The sequence below is a fragment of the Oryx dammah genome, unplaced genomic scaffold (assembly GCF_014754425.2).
Source record: "Oryx dammah isolate SB20612 unplaced genomic scaffold, SCBI_Odam_1.1 HiC_scaffold_4, whole genome shotgun sequence".
NCBI lineage: Eukaryota > Metazoa > Chordata > Mammalia > Artiodactyla > Bovidae > Oryx > Oryx dammah.
Genome location: NW_024070188.1, coordinates 75792383 through 75811854, shown reverse-complemented (window position 1 = coordinate 75811854; position 19472 = coordinate 75792383). Strand labels below are relative to the sequence as shown.

At 46.2% G+C, this 19472-nt stretch overlaps 1 protein-coding gene and 1 long non-coding RNA gene across 2 annotated transcripts in view; one reads left to right on the top strand and one right to left on the bottom strand.

Moving 5' to 3' along the window:
* Positions 1-3698: 3698 nt before the first annotated feature.
* LOC120862623 lies at positions 3699-18907 on the top strand. The gene is made up of 3 exons (XR_005720819.1): positions 3699-3842; positions 15858-15962; positions 18343-18907. It is a non-coding gene; the product is annotated as an uncharacterized LOC120862623 (long non-coding RNA).
* The window catches only part of ESR1 (estrogen receptor 1), a 276074-nt gene continuing 265184 nt past the window's right edge, over positions 8583-19472 (bottom strand). The window contains exons 7-8 of the mRNA XM_040238694.1: positions 14346-14529; positions 8583-9673 (exon numbers count right to left, since the gene is read on the bottom strand). Coding sequence (XP_040094628.1) covers positions 9439-9673; positions 14346-14529 — 419 coding nt within the window. The 3' untranslated portion in view covers positions 8583-9438. The remainder of the gene's footprint in view (positions 9674-14345; positions 14530-19472) is intronic.

Sequence of the window (19472 nt, the reverse complement as noted above, 5' to 3'; positions counted from 1 at the left end):
CACTTCTGTGGCAGCCATGAAGAAATCTTTCTTTTTCCCCCTCAAAAATTTTTTTTTTGTTGGATTTTGTCGGGGGTGAGGTGGGGCCAGCGCTTTCATGTTCGTCTTTGGAATGAAAATGGCATCTTTCTTTCATGAGGAATAGGCACAGAGGGTTCTGCAAATCCTTTGGCCTCTCAGAAACTGCATGTTCAAAGTTCTAGTTGGGGCGCCTGCCAGGTCAACGGTCCTCACTGTTCCCTCAGCTGTGGGTGCCGACGTGAGAAAATTGAGGCTTCGGGCCCCTCTGCAGAGCTTGTTTCCCGGGGCTGGGTACTTCCCATTGGCAGAGAGAGTGCATACGTGGGTACCCAGAGCTCAGCAGGGATGAAGTATGGGAGGTATGGTACCAGGATGGTGATCTAGTTTAACAGGTGATAAACTGTGTGTGTTCAGCATTTTTAGCTCCTCTTTTTTGGCTCGTTGAGCTCCTGGCATCGTTTCCCTGGGGACTGCATCAAGCAGTGTCTTCCCTTGATGGTCCTTGTGTTACCCAGAGGTCGGTACTGCCCTGGCAACTGTTGTGAACTTGTGTCTCCAAGGTCACAGAGAAGTTGGGGTTGGGGGTCAGGGAATAAAAAGACTCACCTTTCAGAACACTTTATCTGAAACCGGACTCAGGATGTTTGTAAGGCTTTCTTTTATCTTTCTGCCTCTAAGCAATCATAGAAAATAAACGGGGAGATCTCCATATAGCTTGAAACTCTGATACAGGCTCCCCTTCACTTTTCTAAACCAAGGCCAAGGCTCAGCAGCTTTTCCCATAGGACTAAGCCTGGATTCACCTGTCTTTTCAGGGTCCAAGTTGTTATACTTCATAGACTCTGGTTCTGTGATCCTGGGCTAGGAGCAGTTGGTACCTGCTTCTACACTGCTAAGTACTGAAAACTGATTTCTCTATCTGAACCTCCTGTGTTTTCATAAACTTGCTTTTCCTTACATATCATTTTTTGTTTGGTTGTTTTTTTTGCATTCTTTGGCTTGTAAGGATTGTTAATGACTGTTTTTGAATATTTAATAATAAATGCAAAGATGAATGAATGGGTCATTAGCTCTAGATTTAATCCCATCTTAGTGAAGCATCTGGCAGCCCCAGTGTGGCACCTTCAGCCCTTCCTTTGTTTTGAACAAAGTGGCACCTTAGCCTGGTCGAGCCCTGGAGACTCACCTGCCCCTGGTATCCTCAAGGGCCTGAGAGGGCCCGCAGAGCAGCTCCCAGAGGCCACGGCACAATCCCCCCCATGACTGTGTTGTCCCCTTGTCCCACCCTTCTCCCCTCCAGCCTATTGTCTGGGTCCCTGGGTGTTGACATGTGGGTTTTCTGGCTGTAAATCTGGGAATACGCAGGAATCTGGACAGCGTACACCCCATCGAACCTGAATTCCTGCAGCCCATAAAATGTTTACCAGCTCACAAAGCTTTCATGGGCCTTCCCCACAATCATTGACTTCTCAGCAAAAAGGCATCTGCTGACAGGTTGTAGAGCTGCCTAGGGGCCTCTCAGAGCGCTGAGTCTGGAAGGTGCTCAGAACACTGTCTGCCCTGGGGCCTTCTGAGAGACTGGCTCTCGACCAAGGGTCCAGGGCCGGCTGGCAGCTTTGGAGTCCCTTTGGAGTCCTTTCCTCTGCTCCTCCAGCCCCTTGAGGACATCTCACCCTGATTCAAAATCACTTTTTAAAATGTTTACTCTCAGTGTTTCCCTGCCCCAGTTTTTTTTGTTGTTGTTCTTTGTTCATTTTGTTTCAGTTTTTTTTTTTCCCCTCAATTTCATCTAGTTAGGATGAAAGCGCCTATTTTGTCAGTTCTATGCAGAAACCAAGTGCCTAGGCCAGAGCCCGTGGTCCCATTCCCAGGCCATGAGCTAGGAGCTGCTCTTGGGGCAAGAGAAGGGGGTGAGCCTGGCCCAGGTACTGTCACCCTGAAACAGGGCTTGCTGCCAATGAGGGTGCCACTGCCTCCGACTTCAACATCTCAGGTCATCCGCTAGATAGAGCCTTTCCTGGTGCCAAGGGACAGAGGAACATCACTCTTCAGCTCACCCACTATTCCCAGCAGAAACCGGGGGCAGGAAGGGTGCTTGGATGACCTCAGAGACCAGGAACATTCGCACTGACAATGAGGGGGGCATGAGCAGAAGAAATGATTGTCACACTGTCCTAATCAAGGGCTGCCCATTAGTCAGAGAGGAGGCCATGTCTCCCCAGAACTCAAAGGACAGGACATGATGCATCCTGCCCAAAGTGTTGTATTTCTAAGAGTCACGCTTGCCTTAAAATTCCACAGGGATTTTTCTTTCTACTCATCAGATACAGAATAAGCAATGGAGGCCAGGAGGCAGTGGAATGATATAGTCAACATACTGAAAACAAAACTGATGACCAGGAATTCTACATTCAGAAAAATCATCTTTCAAATATGAAGGTGAAATAAATACATTACCAGACAAACAGAGAATTCATTACTAGTAGACTTGCCCTAGAAGAAATACTCTTAAGATTTCCTTCAGGCTGAGAAAAAATGATACCAGACATGTGACTCAAATCTGCAGGAAGAAATGAAGAACACTGAAAATGGTGAATATGTGGATTGATATTAATTAATATTAATATTTATTAATTAATATGTGGATTAATATTTTAAAAATCACTAAGTCATGGCACCCTCATTGGCAGCAAGCCCTGTTTCAGGGTGACTCTTGCAATCCCATGAACTGTAGCCCACCAGGCTCCTCTATCCATGGGATTCTCCAGGCAAGAATACTGAGTGGGTTGCTATTTCCTTCTCCAGGGGAACTTCCCAACCCAGAAATTGAACCCAGGTCTCCCACACTGCAGACAGATGCTTTACCAACTGAACTACACAGGAAGCCCTTGGATTAATATTAGAAAGCCTATAAATATATCTATTTTCTCATTTTTGTCTTAGCTTCTTTAAAAGATATAGAGTTGTACAAGCCAATAAATATAACATTACTGGGTTTATAACATCTAGATACATATGACAATAATAATATGAAGAAGGGAGAGAATGGAGCTACAGTATGGTGGAGCAAAGATTTTTATTTTACCAAATTTAAGTTAGTGTTAATCTAAAATAGACTATGAAAAGTTACGATGCATGCTATAAAAGCAACCACTAAGAAAATAACTTTAGAATAGTAAAAAAAAAAAAAATCAACAGATAAATATAAATGATACCCTAAAGATATTTATTTCACCAAAACAAAGAAAGGGCCAGTAAGGAGGAACAGAGCAATGAAAAAGACAGGAGACATATTCAAAATAACAAAGTGGTAACTGTAAATCTAAACCCATCAGTGATCCCACTAAATGTCAGTGCTCACAGAGCATGATAACAGTTACATAATTATGCCTAACATGCATTGAGAGCTTACTATGGGCAGGTCCTATACCCACACTTGAGACATTTCTCTCTTTTGATCTTCATAATAGCACTGTCCTGAAGATTCACTGCAAGGACTGATGCTGAAGCCAAAGCTCCAATACTTCGGCCACCTGATGTGAAGAACTGACTCATTAGAAAAGACCCTGATGCTGGAAAAGAGTGAAGCTGATGGACATGAGTTTGAGCAAGCTCTGGGAGTTGGTGATGGACAGAGAAGCCTGGTGTGCTGCAGTCCATGCACCAGCCCTGTAGAACGGTATTGTTCTTATTTATATTTTAGATATAAGGAAGCCAATGAAAATCAGGATTGAAGAACTTGCCCAGGGATGACAGAACACAAGCTTTTTGGAATCCAAATGACAAACAATGTGAAAAATTAAACTCATCCTAATAAAGAGGTGAGTGCAGACACGCAGTTGGAGAAGATTCGGGAAAGGGGCAAGAAGCAATGCCAGCTGCTGTCCTTTAGTGTTCTCTGTGAATTAACCCATGTAGTCGTCTCAGCAACACTTCCAGGCAAGAGGTACTATTGTCCATCTTTACAGGTGAAGAAGCTGAGGCACGGGGAAAGTACCTTGCCCAAGGTCGCATCATAAATAGTAGAACGAGGTTTCACATGGGCTAATCCAGCTGCAGACCCCGTGTGCATATTATGTGGCCTCTCAGTCCCATTATCCGCCTCTCCCCAGTTCACCAGTTAAATCACAGAAACAATGGGGCAAAGAGGACATGCAGGTGGCTCTTCAAAGGGAAAAGAGTCCTGAAATGGGATGGGGTTGGGATGAACCAGTCCTTTCTGCTTTGGGTGCATGATGGGGTGAGGTTTGTGAACGATTATGTAAGTTTCAGATGCATTCACGCAGTGCTCAATCACGTCCAACTCTGTAGCCCCATGGATTGCAGCCCACGAGGCTCCTCTGTCCATGGGATTCTCCAGGCAAGAATACTGGAATGGGCTGCCATCTCCTCCTCCAGGGGATCTTCCCTACCCAGGGATCAAACCTGTGGCAGGCAAGTTCTTTACCACTAGCACCACTTGGGAATCCCCTCATAACTACTCTGAAGCTTTCTACTTCCCCACAAGGAAGGGGTTGGGATTAGGCATTAGAAAATAACTACTAGTTTTAAAAATTAATATATTTATTTTAATTGGAGGCTAATTACTTTACAATATTGTAGTGGCTTTTGCCATACATTGACATGAATCAGCCATGGGTTTACATGTGTCAACATAGTTTAAAAAAAAAAAAAGAAAAGAACTACTATTTTCATGAGCATCTCATATAATTCTCACAATTGTCTGTGAATTAGGTGTTACTGTTATCACCTTGCTGATGAGGAAGCGGAGGCTCTGAAAATTCATGACCAATGGTCATAAAACTTGTATGTGCCGGAGCCAAGAAGTGCGGCCAGGTCTGCCTGACTCCAAGGACCACACGTTCCCTTCTGTGCCTGGGGCGGGAGGTCAGTGGGGGTTGGAGGGGAGCCTGGCATCAGACTGATCACCTGAATTCACTGCACTCTGATGATGCATGTCACCACTTTGATCTTGGGCAGCCAGCGCTAAACCACCAGCAAGAAGGGGGCTGACACAAAAACAAACAAAAGGCTTTCATTTAATTCTTTATTTGAACATCAAATAGGTAGAGAAAATTGTTTAAGGTGCTTGAGCATCCCACTGGATTCTTTTTTTTTTTTAAGGTGCAAGAGGTTTACAAGTGTGTTTCATTAAACAAAGCGAAGCTGCAACAAAACAGAATCACATCAATAATAGTATGCATCGGCATATTAATCCATCAAATACAATTTGGCATTTGAGCTTTTCCCCATAAAAACAAGAGCTCTACACTGAAGAATACGTAGTGCACAAAAAGCGCTGTTTATAAACCGTGAGAGAACATAAACTGGCATAATGTCACTTATTAATTCAAGTCTCTATGACCAATGACCTCTCTGTGAATGCAAAGGGGTCCGTGCCTCAGGCACCTGTTCATGGGGCTGTATGTGGTTTCCAGGGTACACAGCTCTGTAAAAACACACTGAAGATGGGTTTGAAACATGGCAGCATTTACACATTTTAAAAGTTCAGGCACATTTGGATGCAAAAAAAAAAAATAGAAATTTTTCTTGAATCTCTGAAAGACAGTGCAAACTTGAAGTGCCATAATAAAGGCAGCAGTTACTTAGAAAACAATTTTCAGTGACTTAGAAGGAGGCCACATTCACATTAATCCAAATGGAAAGGAACTACAATTAAAAACAGAGAAGAACACTAATGAAAAGGTGGATGTGTGGGACGGCACTTGAAGTCATTTGCTCCAGTTGACAGTAAGGTTTCAGGAAGTTCACCCAGGAAGTGTGCAGTGTCATCTGGGTCATCATCCCAAGACTTGAACCCAAGAGAATCACGGTTGTCTCAGAAGCTACATATGACTCTACATGTGTTTCTAATAACTAGTTTCCAGAAGCAAATCTGCCCGTGAATATCAAACGTTAACTATGGTCCTAGTGATCACTCCCAGTACCCACAGTCCATCTCAGAGGTGGGGAGTATGACTAGGAAGAGATTTGGGATTGGTTTCATGTAGGGATAGTCTAAACCAGTGGCCTAAACCAACAGCCATTTCAGCGTATAAAGATTTTAAAGCAAAAACATCTAAATGGGATCAGAAGTTGGATTATCAGTTAGCCCCTTATTTGTTCAGCTCTCAAAAGGCACGGGCTATGGCATGGTTAAACATAGTTGCAAGGTTAATAGGGAAATTGAATCAATGACTACACTTCCTCAGGGGCTGGGTTTTGCAACCTACATAGGGTCTTTTCTTTGGATGAACTAACCTCTATGATTGTTGCATGACAGCATCACAGAATCATTACTGCAAGCCTAGAGCTAGGCGATGGCTAAAAGAAACACAGACCACTAGCTATTTCTTGGACTGTACTGCACATGCCTCTAGCTCTGCCCCAGAACTCAAGCTGCCATCATAGGATCAGCTGTCATATACCGCTATTCGTGGTTAACAGGACACGAGTGAAATACTGAACCCTGGTGCACGCCCCAAGTGCCAGTGCTGATCTGCCTCAAAATGCTTTCAAGACTCTTATGATATTTTTCATTCTTAAAATGCCCAAACCCATTTCCCCACTCTATTCTACTAACCCATCTACTCCCTCTCTGATTGACCTTGTCTTTCAAAGTTTAAACTGTATCAGAGTAGGGGGGAAAATACAGCATATTCGCTACATCCGAGTAACATCAGCTGCAAAGTATCAGCTCTCTATTAGTGGCACTTCATATAAGAATAAGAGATTTCTAAAATTACTTGAAACTCCTGGGCTAACATACCAAGCATCTGGTGCTCTCTGCCCATTTCAAATGTAATAGTGTCTTTACATGAATACAAACATCTTATGTGAATAATGTAAAACCCTCCGCTGGATTATTGTTTGGATTTAGCTGGTATTACATCATCTAGAATTCTAGAATTTTTTTGTTTGTTTTTATTTTTTTAAAAGAAAATCTAAGTATAAACATTAAAAAGAACCCACTGACCCATTAGCTACTGTCCAAAAATATTACTACTTATATTTTGGTAAAGCAAAATTAGCTGCCCTGAATAATTTTCCTTTTCAGGCATAATCTCTGCTACATATGATTGTCTATCATTCAATATCCAACAATAGGCATCTGGATTAGTGCTATTTCATCTACTGTGGATATAAAAGTTGATATGAAAATGTGATCATCATTTAAATGAATAATCACCAGGCCTTAGGCATCAATGACTACATGACAAGGTAGTGATACAAAAAAAGTAAACATATTTTTTGTTGGCTTTGAATGTTAACCCAGTCAAATTAAATCCAAAACAGAATCACTACATTCAATTGTCTGATAAACAAGCATTGCAATTTCAAAAATATATATATTATACTATATAAGGTGCTTCTTAAACAAAAACAACAGAAGAATTATGTTCTAAACATTCTTACTGCAGATACATAAAATCGCCCCCAAATTTAGATGCACTTGTGAAAAAACTTTTTATTTTTTTGGCCTTCCCAGGTTTCCGGCCCTTTGGTGATCACTTACTGGGTAATCAGATGAGTGAAATCCACTTCTGAAGCAGGCATCCCAAGAGAAGCCCTAGAACCTTGGCTGGGTTTGTTGACTAACACATTGCCTATCAACAGGGTTCGAGTTACAGACAATGTGGTCACCAGAGGAAACCAAACTTTCTTTATAGCTGAGAAGGGGAACTAATTCATAACTGCTTTAGAGATGCAAAGACCCAGGGAAGCTGCTTCTTGTTTAGTGAGCTTTTCTTGTTTAGTCTATAGGTCCAATGGATTCCTGTGGCCCAATTCTAGTCTTTTTCTCTTGGCTTAGGAAGTTTAATGAAACAGAGTCTGGAGAAGTTTTGTTTCCCAACCCCCCCCACCCCCAACCCAGGCTAAACCCTGATTTTTGCATGAGCTCTGAACAACCAAGGGCAGGTGTGGTCTGACCAGGCCCCAGGCAGCCTGAGTTCAGAAAGCTCCAATGCTGGCTCTCCTCCCGCAAGGAGCACTTGCCTCCAACCAGGGTCACTGGGAGCACAGCAGGGAAGAGGAGGAGGAGGACAACCCTCCATGGACCCCAGGGCAGCCCCGTATTACACTGTGGGGTCAGCCCGTAGCACTCCAAAGTGGCTGCAGCCTGTGGCAGGGCCATCCTGAGCCTCAGTTTTATCCAGTTTCTGCCCCTCTTTGGTCTCTAGCTCCTACAAGAATCATGCACGTTTACTATTAAGCCCACTGCCCCGGGGCTAAAAGTGTCACCAGAGTGCCTGCTCCTTTGCCCTTGGTCGCAGCCTGAAAGTGAAAGTGAAGTCGCTCAGTCGTGTCTGACTCTTTGCGACCCCATGGACTGTAGCCTAACAGGCTCCTCAGTCCAATGGATTTTCCAAGCAGGATTTTCGCAGCCTAGGCACTAGGAATTCACCTTGTGACACACCAGGAAGAGCTATGTAGAGCGCCCTCTGCTGGTAGGAGTGAGATCACACTAGAACAGGTCCTGAAGCCCATTTACTGCAAATCCTGGGGTGGGGGGCGGGGGGAACAGGGGGGGGGGGGGCCTTTTTTTTTTTTTTTTTTTTTGAGGCTTTCTTTTATAAAATGAAATTGAAAACAAAAGACAAGTATCTATCTAAACTGGTAGATGTGGAGGTTATTTAACTGGGATCAACTTTGCTGCTTTCCATGGATCCATGGGAAGCGAGAATTAATTGGAACCCATGACCTATATATATTTAGTGCTCTCAATGGTAAAGCGTTTAGCAAATTTGAAGGGGCAGTGTACTAAGCTGACAAAGGCTTGACAATTAGGGGCCTTCCTTCCCTGTGTGCATCTTGTATTCCTATAGGAGAAGTGGGTGGACAATCAGTGAATATTCTGCTACAGCCACGCAACAGAGCAAAAGCTTTAATAAAATGATATGGACCTATAGGAATACAAGAGGACATTACAATGAACCCTGGGCCTCGCTTTCTCCAAGTCAGCAGTTAAAGGAGCCACTTTCAGTTCTTTCCTGTGGCTGATGCTCAGATCCATTAAAAAGTGCTTCACGTTCATAGAGGTGACATGTCCACTCTCCAGGCCTGGGTCACAAGTAGCTAAAGTGCACAGTCACCCGAACCCAGCTCGGAGACCGAGCTCAGTCATGAAGCGCTAGGTGAATCCTCGTGCTGAGTAAGGTAGCAAAGGCAGAGAGAGAGAGAACGGTTACAAAGAAATGAGCCCTGGAATCCCTTTGGCTGTTCCCAAAACAAGGCGTGCCACATAGAACTGAGCAAGCGAATGAATGGCCATCCATATCAGAAAGCCAGTGGTGGGTGCATGCCAAGAGTGTGCGCAGGGGCAGAAATCGGCTAGAGTGATGCATGATGTGGGTAAAGTGCAACAGGGATTCTCAGAACCTTGGAGGGGGGTCGGAGGGGGGAGCCGGGGAACTCTCAGACTGTGCTGGGGAAGTTCTCTGCCTCCCCAGTGATGTAATATGTTTGCAAGGAATGCGGTGAAGTGCAGCCAGAGGCGGCCAGCTGGCTCTGATTCACGTCCTCCGGGGGTGTGCTCCCGAAGTTGGTGGGGGCGTGCAGGCGGTGGGCATCCAGCATCTCCAGCAGCAGGTCGTAGAGAGGCACCACGTTCTTGCACTTCATGTTGTACAGATGCTCCATGCCTTTGTTGCTGCAGGAGGGGAGACACAGACAGGACCACTCAGACCAGCCTCAGACCCAGGACGGCTGAAACGCTGAGCAAGGGCAGCTAAGAACAGCCCCAGGACACTGATAGGCCAAACTCTCTTCCCGCTTCAAGAGCCAGTTCAGGGTTTACTATACAGGTGCCTTTCTCTCCTCTATCACCGCTACATCTAAAAAGAGAACAGTTGTGTTTGTTGTTTTCATCTAGTCGCTAAGTCGTGTCTGATTCTTTGCGACCCCATGGACTGTAGCTTGCCAGGCTCCTCTCTCTGTCCATGGGATTTCTCAGGCAAGAATACTGGAGTGGGTTGCCCAGCCACCAAGTACGAAAGAGGTTTTTTTATGGGGGCGAGGTGGGGGGGCCACATCGCTTGGCATGTAGGATCTTAGTACCCCGACCAGAAATTAAACCCAGGCCCCCTGCATTGGAACCATGGAGTCTTAAACACTAAGAAGGTCCAGGAAGGAACTTTTCAAATATGCAAAACAGTTCAAGAAGTTCCCATGCTCACAACTGTCCAGCTGCTTCTCATTTAACTCAGAATAAAATCTAAATTTCTGTCTGTGCTATGCAAGGCCCGACTGACATGCCTTCCACCCACCTCTCAGACTTTGTCCCTCTTCCCTAACCCATACCTTGAGCCAGCCGAGTTTTCATGCTGCCCATTAAAGACACCAAGTTCTTTATGCCTAGACTCAGGGTACCTGCACTGGTTCTTCCCCGCTCCTGCCTGGAGGCACTTCTCCCAGATCTCCGGGTGTCACCCGTTCTGAGAGACCTGCCACGACCCCAAGGGCAGAGGGCTCAAGGCCCTGTGGCTTTAGCCATCCTCTTTCAACGTCACTCCGTTTTCCTCCCAGCACGCATGTCAACCTGAAATCCTTCTATGTATGTATTTATGTACATATGTATTTTTATTCTTTTTAAAACACCTGTACTTGTCTGCCTTGGGTCTTAGTTGAGGCATGCAGGATCTTTGGTTCTGGTGTGCAGACTCTCTAGTTGTGCAGCACGGCTCAGTAGCTTCACGGCATGAGGGATCTTAGTTCCCCGACCGGGATTTGAACCCCTGTCCCCTGCACTGCAAGGCAGATTCTTAACCACTGGACCACCAGGGAAGTCCCTGTATTTTTATTCTTGCTCCCTAAGCACAAGCACAGACACACAAGCACATACACAGTACAAGTTCCACAAGGGGTAGCAATCTGTCCACCCCGTTAGGCCTAGCACAGTGGCAAGAACATGGCTAACCCTCAGAAAATATGGGCTACAGGGAAATGCAGGCAAATGGCATTTCTCCTTTGACCACTCTCCCCTACTGTCCTGCTCCACCAGCCACACTTCTGCCTGTCTCCTCCACCACACCACCAGCAGGAGAAAAAACAAACAAACAAACAAAAAAACCCAAACACTATTATCTAGCTTGAAATTCCTTTTAAAAGAATCATGTATCATAAGGAGGCAGACCAAGAGCCTCCTAAAAATTACTTGCATTTTCAGTCAGGGGAAAGTCAACCCTTGTTGGAGGAGTGCCATGAAAACAATCAGGCTTCAGAGCAATTCGGCCCATATAACAGCCACCAAAATTACGTTTTTAAGTGGGATTTTGTGGGTTTTTTTTTTTAGTTTGTTTGTTTTAATTTAAAATGCTGTTAAAGTTAAATGCCTCTGGATCTGACACCATCTTTCTCTTGCAACCCCATGAATCACATTTACCGTGAGATGAAATCTGGTGTTAAATGCTCTGCATGACAGCATATGGTTGGGGCCAAGCTTAACACAACAGAGTTCTGTAATTTAGATTGGCTGTAATGAGGCACCACAATATTGTTGTCAGTGTTGGTGAGAGAGAGAGAGAGAGAGAGAGAGGGAGGGAGGGAGGGAGTCAGCAAGCCAGCTCAAAGCTTGCAACAGAACAGCAACTTCTCTTCAGCCCTTCACACAATTCAAACAGAAACTCCCACTGCCATTACCCTTGGCCACCTGTTGCCAGTAAAACTAGCAAGGCTTGTATATTCAGTGCAAATATACTTTGGTATTAACTAACAAGACTTCCTAATGCTGACAAGCAGTTAATGGATCTGAAAATTCAGCAATTCCAACCACCACCACCAACAACAACAAAAAAATCCTTCATCTGTGATACACGGTTTCTCCATCAAATTCCTAGCTCAGAATAAAGCTAATATATTTCCTTCAAGGGGAAGGCTACTCTCTCAGCCAGGAAATTTGGTAGAGGCTTATGTTATTCTGAACCATCCCCCTCTTCCCTCTGTGTAACATTCATCAAAAGAACTGGACGGGAAAGGACTGAAAATGTATACTCCAAATGCAATGATCTACTTAACCTGGCGGGATTCTCGGGGACTCCTGGGAACACAGACTGCAGTCACTTTGACAAGTGAGAGCCATCATTTTTGAATTTCAAATTCACAGAGAAAACCTCAGGTAATTTGTCTGTTCCTTCATGACTGACAGCTCCTTCACTCAGTAAAGAAATGATGCTCATATACCACACCCAAGACTTCGTACACGGCACTGAGTGGGTTAACGAAAGAAAGACACATTTATTTTCTCAAGACGCGAACGACTTGTGGGGTCAGCTCCAGAAAAGGGGCCACCTGGGACTCTCATGGGATGAACTTCTCACCACCTGACTCACGGTTTTTCAAGGTTTGAAGACCCCTTAAAAATGAATCTCTTTCCAGACACCTTGGCCCTTCCCTCAGAGCCACTGAGAAATAGAATCTCTTTTTCATTCCTGGAGGCCTGAAGTAAGCCTAAGGTCATAGGGACTTCATCATGCAGGTGTGGTCTTTCTGGAGTAAAGAATCTAATACTTTCTCCATCTGTTCCCTGAAGGATAAGTTCTGCTCATGGGAACAGTACCCACTAAGTCCCTGGCCAAGCATTTAGAATAGAAACAAGGCTATTTTCACCTTCTGGTGCATAAAGGCTCTATTTTCTCTGCTATCAACCTTTCTTATCTCCTATAGAAAATATTTTTTGGATAGTTACTCTGTGCCAAGCCCCATGCTTCGGGGTACTGGGTCCACAGAGTAAACAAAACGGGTTGTGAGAACTGCCTCACAGAGTTTACATTTGTAGTCTAATGGTGCTGACAGATAATAAAATGGGCAATAACAATCTGGAAGAACAGGGTGTAAATCCCATCTACGTGTTAAGGGTCAGGAGATGCTTCCTGCAAGGAGTCGTATCTAAGCTATGACAGGCTTGCTTACTGTCCAGGAAGATTCACTCTCTGTGCCCTGTGTTCATGATCCTTGACTTTGGGTGTTATTCTATGACTTGCTCGCCCAGTGGGATGTGCATGCACATGGACTGAACTAAAAGATTAAAATGCGCTTCACCAAACTGACTCGCCCTCTGATGCCTCTGCCATCAATATGAGAAGGACATGTCTCAGCTCTCTTGTTGGTACAAGGAGGACAAAAAGCACTCAGGTTAGTCACCCAGCTGACCTTCAGGCCTGCAGCTTGGCGCAGAGCCTCCAGCTGTGCCCAGCTTCCATCACCTGACCTTCAGATGTGTGAGTCCAAGGAAGTAAAACAGCTGTGCAACCAACCTGAAGCCCCTCCCCGTTGACTCAGAGAACAGCTGATCAGAGCCAGAGCCTAGACTCCCAGGAAGTCCTACAAGTTAAGTAAGGCTACAGGCGGCTCAGTGGTAAAGAATCTGCCTGCCAAGAAGGAGTCTTAGGTTTCATCCCTGGGCCAGGAAGATCCTCTGGAGAAGGAAATGGCAACCCACTCCAGTATTCTTGCCTGGGAAATCCCATGGACAGAGGAGGCTGGTGGGCTACAGTCCCTGGAGTTGCAAAGAGTCGGAGACGACTTAACGTCTAAAGAGTAGTAGCAGCAGCAGCAGAGTATAAAAAGTAATGGAAGCAAAATACATGGATTTATATTTTCATCTAAAAGCAAGGGGAAGCCACTTTAAGGCTTTAAGTAGGAAAACAGTGCGATCAGATTTGGTATCAGAATGATCACACTGGCTCTACTGTGGAGAATAGATCAGAAGGGCTGTTAATGGATCTGAAATTAAATCTGGAGAGATAGGTCAGGCAGCTGGGACAGACATCCTGGAGGAAATGATGGAGGCTCGGACTTGGATCATGGCAAAGGGGGCGACAAGAATGGTTTGAGAGGGCTAGAAGAGTCGAGGCTGACCGTCCATGAGGGGTCTGGACCCAGAGTGTCTCGTTTCGAATTTACACCCGTAAGTAAGAAGAGTGTGACACGGGAGCTGCAACAGATGTACCCAGTGCCCTCTGAGGACGAGTGTGCTCACAGACTGCCCGTGACTGGGTGGGACAAAGTGAATAACCAAGGAGGATTCCCCCTCCCCTGACCCGCATGCTGCACACTCTGCCCCCCATGTAAGATGCTGCCTGGGCTCCAGACTGCGCGTGAGTTAGCACTTCCTCTGCGAAGCCTTCTCTAACGTCCGCCCACACCAGATTCAGGGCCTCCCTCCACCATCCTCCCACGGTGTTCATGCTCATCATGGGCCCAGATCTGCCCCAAGTGTGTTATCTGTACGCAGGCATCAGCCCTTCCTGGGCCCGCTGCCACACAGGGTTGGGGGCTGGATTCCCTTACATCTTTGCTGCGAGAGAAACCCAAGGAGGCCTCACCTCATGTGCCTGAAGTGAGAGAGGAGGAGGAGGAACTGGGCCAGACGCCGGTGCTGCTGCTGCAGAGTCAGGCCTGCTTTGGCCATCAGATGGATCAAGGTGTCTGTGATCTTGTCCAGGACGCGGTGGATGTGGTCCTTCTCTTCCAGAGACCTCAGAGTGCTGGACAGAAATGTGTACACTCCTGAATGTGCAGAGGAAGAGAGAGAGAAACTCAAAGAGGATAAGGTCCAGGATGTGTGTGGGGTGATACTGAGACAGTGCCCCTCTGAAGCCCCCACCCTCCAAGCCCAACCACTGAGAAGCTGAGGATCTATTTGGTCCAGGCAACTATGCAAACGTCCTCATGAATATACATGTCTGAGAGCATGTGTCTAGGAAACTCATGTCACCTCCTGTGTGTGAGCCAGTTTCCAGGGTTTGTCATCAAGATTTCCTAGAAAGGCTCTGCTTGCTTTGGGGCTGTGACGGTTATACCAGCCATCTCTTCTCTGACAGGCCTTTCGCCAATGCTAACTATCCTGTTAACGCTGATGACAGCTCCAGGAAGGCAGCATTATCGCTCCATTTCACACGAAGGAACAAAAGTGCAAAAAAACTGTATTAACTTGTGGAGTGAACTCGACGGGACAGAGCAGAATTAAGAATAACCCCAATGTACCGACTCCACATCCAGTCTTATAATGGAAACTCTCAGAAGACACGTGACACCCTAGGTGAGATGCACAGAGTGAGCAAAAGGGATTCACTAAGTGACGCAGGTAGGACTTAATCTGCTGCTACATTTCAGGTCAGCTTTGGGGCCTTCGTACTTTTCAGGCTCAGCTGAAAGGTTTATGATAGGAAAGGCGAAGGGACCCTGGGAAGTGCTGTTTTCATTGCCAAGTGAGGATTTACGTGCCCTCTTGCCTTTCTTCTTGTCATAAACCCCTGCTCTTGGAGACACAGGTAGTCTTTAGACTAAAATTAGACAATCGGGTCACTCGGTTCCTTTGGATAGTATTAGCCTCGTACTAGAAAATCAGAGCTTTTTCAGGGCTTGTATATGGCTTCCTTGGGCTTCCCTGGTGGTTAAGATGGTAAAGAATCTGCCTGCAATGTCGGAGACGGAGGTTTGATCCCTAGGTGGGGAAGATCCCCTGGAGAAGGGCATGGCAACCCACTCCAGTGGTCTTGCCTGGAGAATTCCATGGACTAAGGAACCTGGTGGGCTATAGTCCACAGGGTTCCCAAGAGTTGGACACAACTGAGCACAAAAACAACAACAATAACAACAAATACGAAGCTGTTGATGGAAATTCCTTCCTCTAGGGTGGAGGTGCTTGGAGGATGAGGATATGGGGCTTGCAAGTGCCACCTTCCCAGTAGGAGGAGCTCCCCCTGCTGAGTGGAGCCAAGTAACAACCCGCAGAGGTGATAGAGGGGAGAAATCATGGTTGCCCTCATAAGGTCCTCGTCCCTACTTCTTTCATCTGACCTTAAAGCTTCCATCATATCCTTTTTAACACACAGATCCATAAGTTTCCTGTTTGCTTAAGATAGTGTGAGTTGGATTTCTGTGACTTGCAACTGAAAGAATCCAGACTCTTTAAGTTGGAAGTTCAGGAGACAAGGAACGTGAGTGATAAGAGGTGAGAAGTATTGAAAGCAAAAGGAAGGCAGGATGGAGCAGTCTTGTCTCGAGACTGCAGCGATGGATGCCCTATCGAGTGAGCACTGCAGAAGCCAACTTGTCCTGCTCAAAGCACAACCCCTTGAAGGGAGCAGATGATGTGGTATTTACCTCCAGATGTACATCTATTTAGCAACATTATTTTCGGTCTTATTAGCCCACTGGCCCGCCCATAAATATATTTCTCCTTCTCCCCTCCCCCCATCCTCACTGGGTATTTTCAAGTTAAAGGCCCCCCGGTTTATGAATCCCCGACTCTGTGCCAGTGACGCAGTGATGAGTTATTGCTCACGCCGCAGTCTGTAGGATGAAAACGGGGAAAACTCCCACACAGAGGAACTCAGAGTAAACACAGTTGTAACTGCCCAGAATGGGAAACGGCTAATATTTAAAACAAATACAGCAACAACAAAACCAGAACGGCCAGGCTCCTGGCTTACAGGCTGTAGAATAGAATAATGTAGCTTTTGGTAACCGGAGGCGTTCCTGTCCAAAGGAAACAGAGCCCAGGATAAGTAAGCAGTGGACAGGCAGTGGGACGAGAAAGAAATTGCTGGATTACTTATGTTCCCTGTGGGGGCTTCTGATAGAGAAAGGTTGTGCTCATTAGGAAAAAGGGCACGTGTCCAGTGCCTTGGGGTGGACCCGGGGGTAATGGGTAGCCGGGGAGGTGTACACCAGTGGGTTGGGGGGCCCGGGACAGCCCCTGCTGAGCCCCACGGCCCTGCCTCTCCCTGCCCTTATGTCATCACACACATTCTAGCCTGGTGTCTCTCAGAAGCCCTGCCGTCTGGCTGGAATACCCTGGGAACCTGCCCAGGCCACAGAGCTGACTGAATCCAACTTGGATGATGCATTTTATACCAATTTCCTTTTTTTTTTTTTTGTTACCACCCAGGATGCTGGCCTCGTTCACCAATCATCCCATTCTTGTTCAAGGAAACCACAGGACGGAGGAGCTTCCACGCCTCTGCACCTGCTCGTCCTGCTCGCGTGCCTGGGGTGGGAGCAGCCAGTACAGAGCTGTGGACGTGCCGAGACCCCGCGTGGCACTCTCCCCTCGCCAGGGGAGGCCAGAGCCTTGGCATGCAGGCTCCTGGAAGTGCAGCCCACCTCCCACTGCTGGTGCCCCCTCCTGTTCTGGTCCTCCCTCCAGCCTGCTCTCCCTGAGAAGTAGGGATTCCATGCCTTCCCTTAAATGTTAATGTCGTAAGAGCAGCTACTGCCTGTGGAGGGTTGATTTTCTTAGCTGACTTTTCGGATACCTGCCATTCTCAGAACAAGCTTGTTTTTCCAGTCTTGTTTTGGCACCAACGCAGCTTATCATCTCATCCTTGTCGGCAAATGCTTCCTAGCTGTGCGAATATACTTAGAAATAAATATATAGTCCTGCTGGAATGCCAATAATCGACAACAGCACACATCTTCTTTCTGGGCTTTTCTGGCAAGGAAAAAAAACAAAACAAAAAAAAACACAAGTGGTCCCAGTTTGTTATCTATTGCTCCTAAGGGGCCAGTGAGAGAAACAACAGAAATCCTAATTCCCAGAAGGCTTCAGGTGCTCTGGCAAGGACCAAACAACGGCTTCTGGTAATTTTCATACTCCAGGTGGTCCCTGCCACCCTGGACAGCTGTGCCACTGTTCCCAGCAGCACAGAGCCAGTGATCAGACAGTGCGGGCCTTCAGAAACGGTCTTACAACAAGGCAGGCTTTTGCAACTCCCCAGGCTGCTCCAAATCCCGAAGATGGAAAAAACAATCTGTATGTCATTATCCAGGCTCGAAGCGCTGTTGGCAAATCCGAGCTTCTACGTATTCTGAATCTTGCGGCCAAACACTGGGAGCCTCGGGAAGACTCTATGGAGAAAAATCTGGTGGTAGAAAGGAAAGGGGAGCAGAAGCGCCTGGACACCCGGTAGAGAAGAGAGCTCAGCCTTTCGCCCTCTCTGGCTCTCACTGCCTCATGCTTCTGCGCTCTCCTTCCTCCTCTTGCTCTGCTCGGACACTCTCTTCCTTCTTTCCTTCCTTCCTCTTTCCCACTCCATCCCGCAGGAACACCCTCGTTACCCCTTCATCACTTTTCCAGACGATGCAGTCTTCTCTTAGGGAAGCTGGAAGAATGCAGATATGCAGACGGCAGTGCACGCCTGCACGTGACTGTATCCAGAGGAAACACTAGCAGGACCCGGGGCCATGCGCTGGGTGGTGACCTCCACTGGGTGGGGGGTGCATCCAGCTGTTCTCGGAGAAGTGAGGAAGGAAGACACTGATGCTTCAGAGCAAAGTCTTCAAGTAAGGCCATTTTTTTTTCCTTTTGTTTTCCAGAAGGACGAATATGACAGTGGATCCTGGGAGAGTCCTTGTGTCCACAGCAGCTTGACCAGAGAAGCAAAGGGGATGACTCAAAGGAAAAAAGAAAACTCCTTAAACCCCTGGCTGTAAGTGGTCTAGACCTGAAAGCTGCTGCTCTGCTGGAATAAAAAAGGAACTTTTGGGGGGACTCGGCACACGAAGGACTCAGGGATTCATCTGCAGATCAGCCTATTAGGTGTGCTGCTGGGCATGGCTCCCACAATCAAACTGGTGTGTTTGCTCTTAAGTGCCTTCTCGGCAGACAGTTTCACGAGTGCCACATTCGTTTTAGGCATCACGTCTGAGGGCTGCTCCTCCTCCTGGCACTGTGGGTCCTGCAGGATGTTGGATGGCTCGTGGTGGCTGAAGCTAGTTAGTGAGAAGGGCTGTGCTGGATATCCTACAATAGGTGGGACAGTCCCAAAGAATGAAGGACTTCTTTTCTCTTTCTTTTTTAAAGGGCAGATAATTTCATATTTAAAGTTAGAAATGCACCTCACCAAAATAGATACCATAAAGATGCATTAACCATCAAAGATTTTGAGTTCCAGTTTCTTTGTGTGTGTATATGTGAGTGTGTGTGTATGTTCTGTGGCAGAGTTTTCCTTTTTTAAAATTTCTGATTAGAGGATAATTACTTTACACAACTGAGCACACACATGCACACATGCACAAAAGTGAAAAGTGTCAGTAACTCAGTCGTGTCCCACTCTTTGTGACCCCATGGACTATAGCCCACCAGGCTCCTCTGTCCATGGGATTCTCCAGGCAAGAATACTGGAGTGGGTCACCATGCCCTCCTCCAGGGAATCTTCCTGACTCAGGGATCGAACCTATATCTCTTATGTCTCAAGCATTGGCAGGCAGTTTCTTTACCACTGGTGCCACCTGGGAAGCCCATGCATTATAAATACATGTAAGCATTTTACTACTTTATCAGTTTTTGTATTGTAGTCAAGCCTCAGCATCTGCATTGAAAGATACAGCATTTTATTTTAAATTAGTTCAATGTTATTCCTCCTTTATGGCCGTTTTGAAATTATCTGAAATTACTTTTTTTTTTAAAAAAAGATGTGCATGTATAGACTATTATTTATTTCATT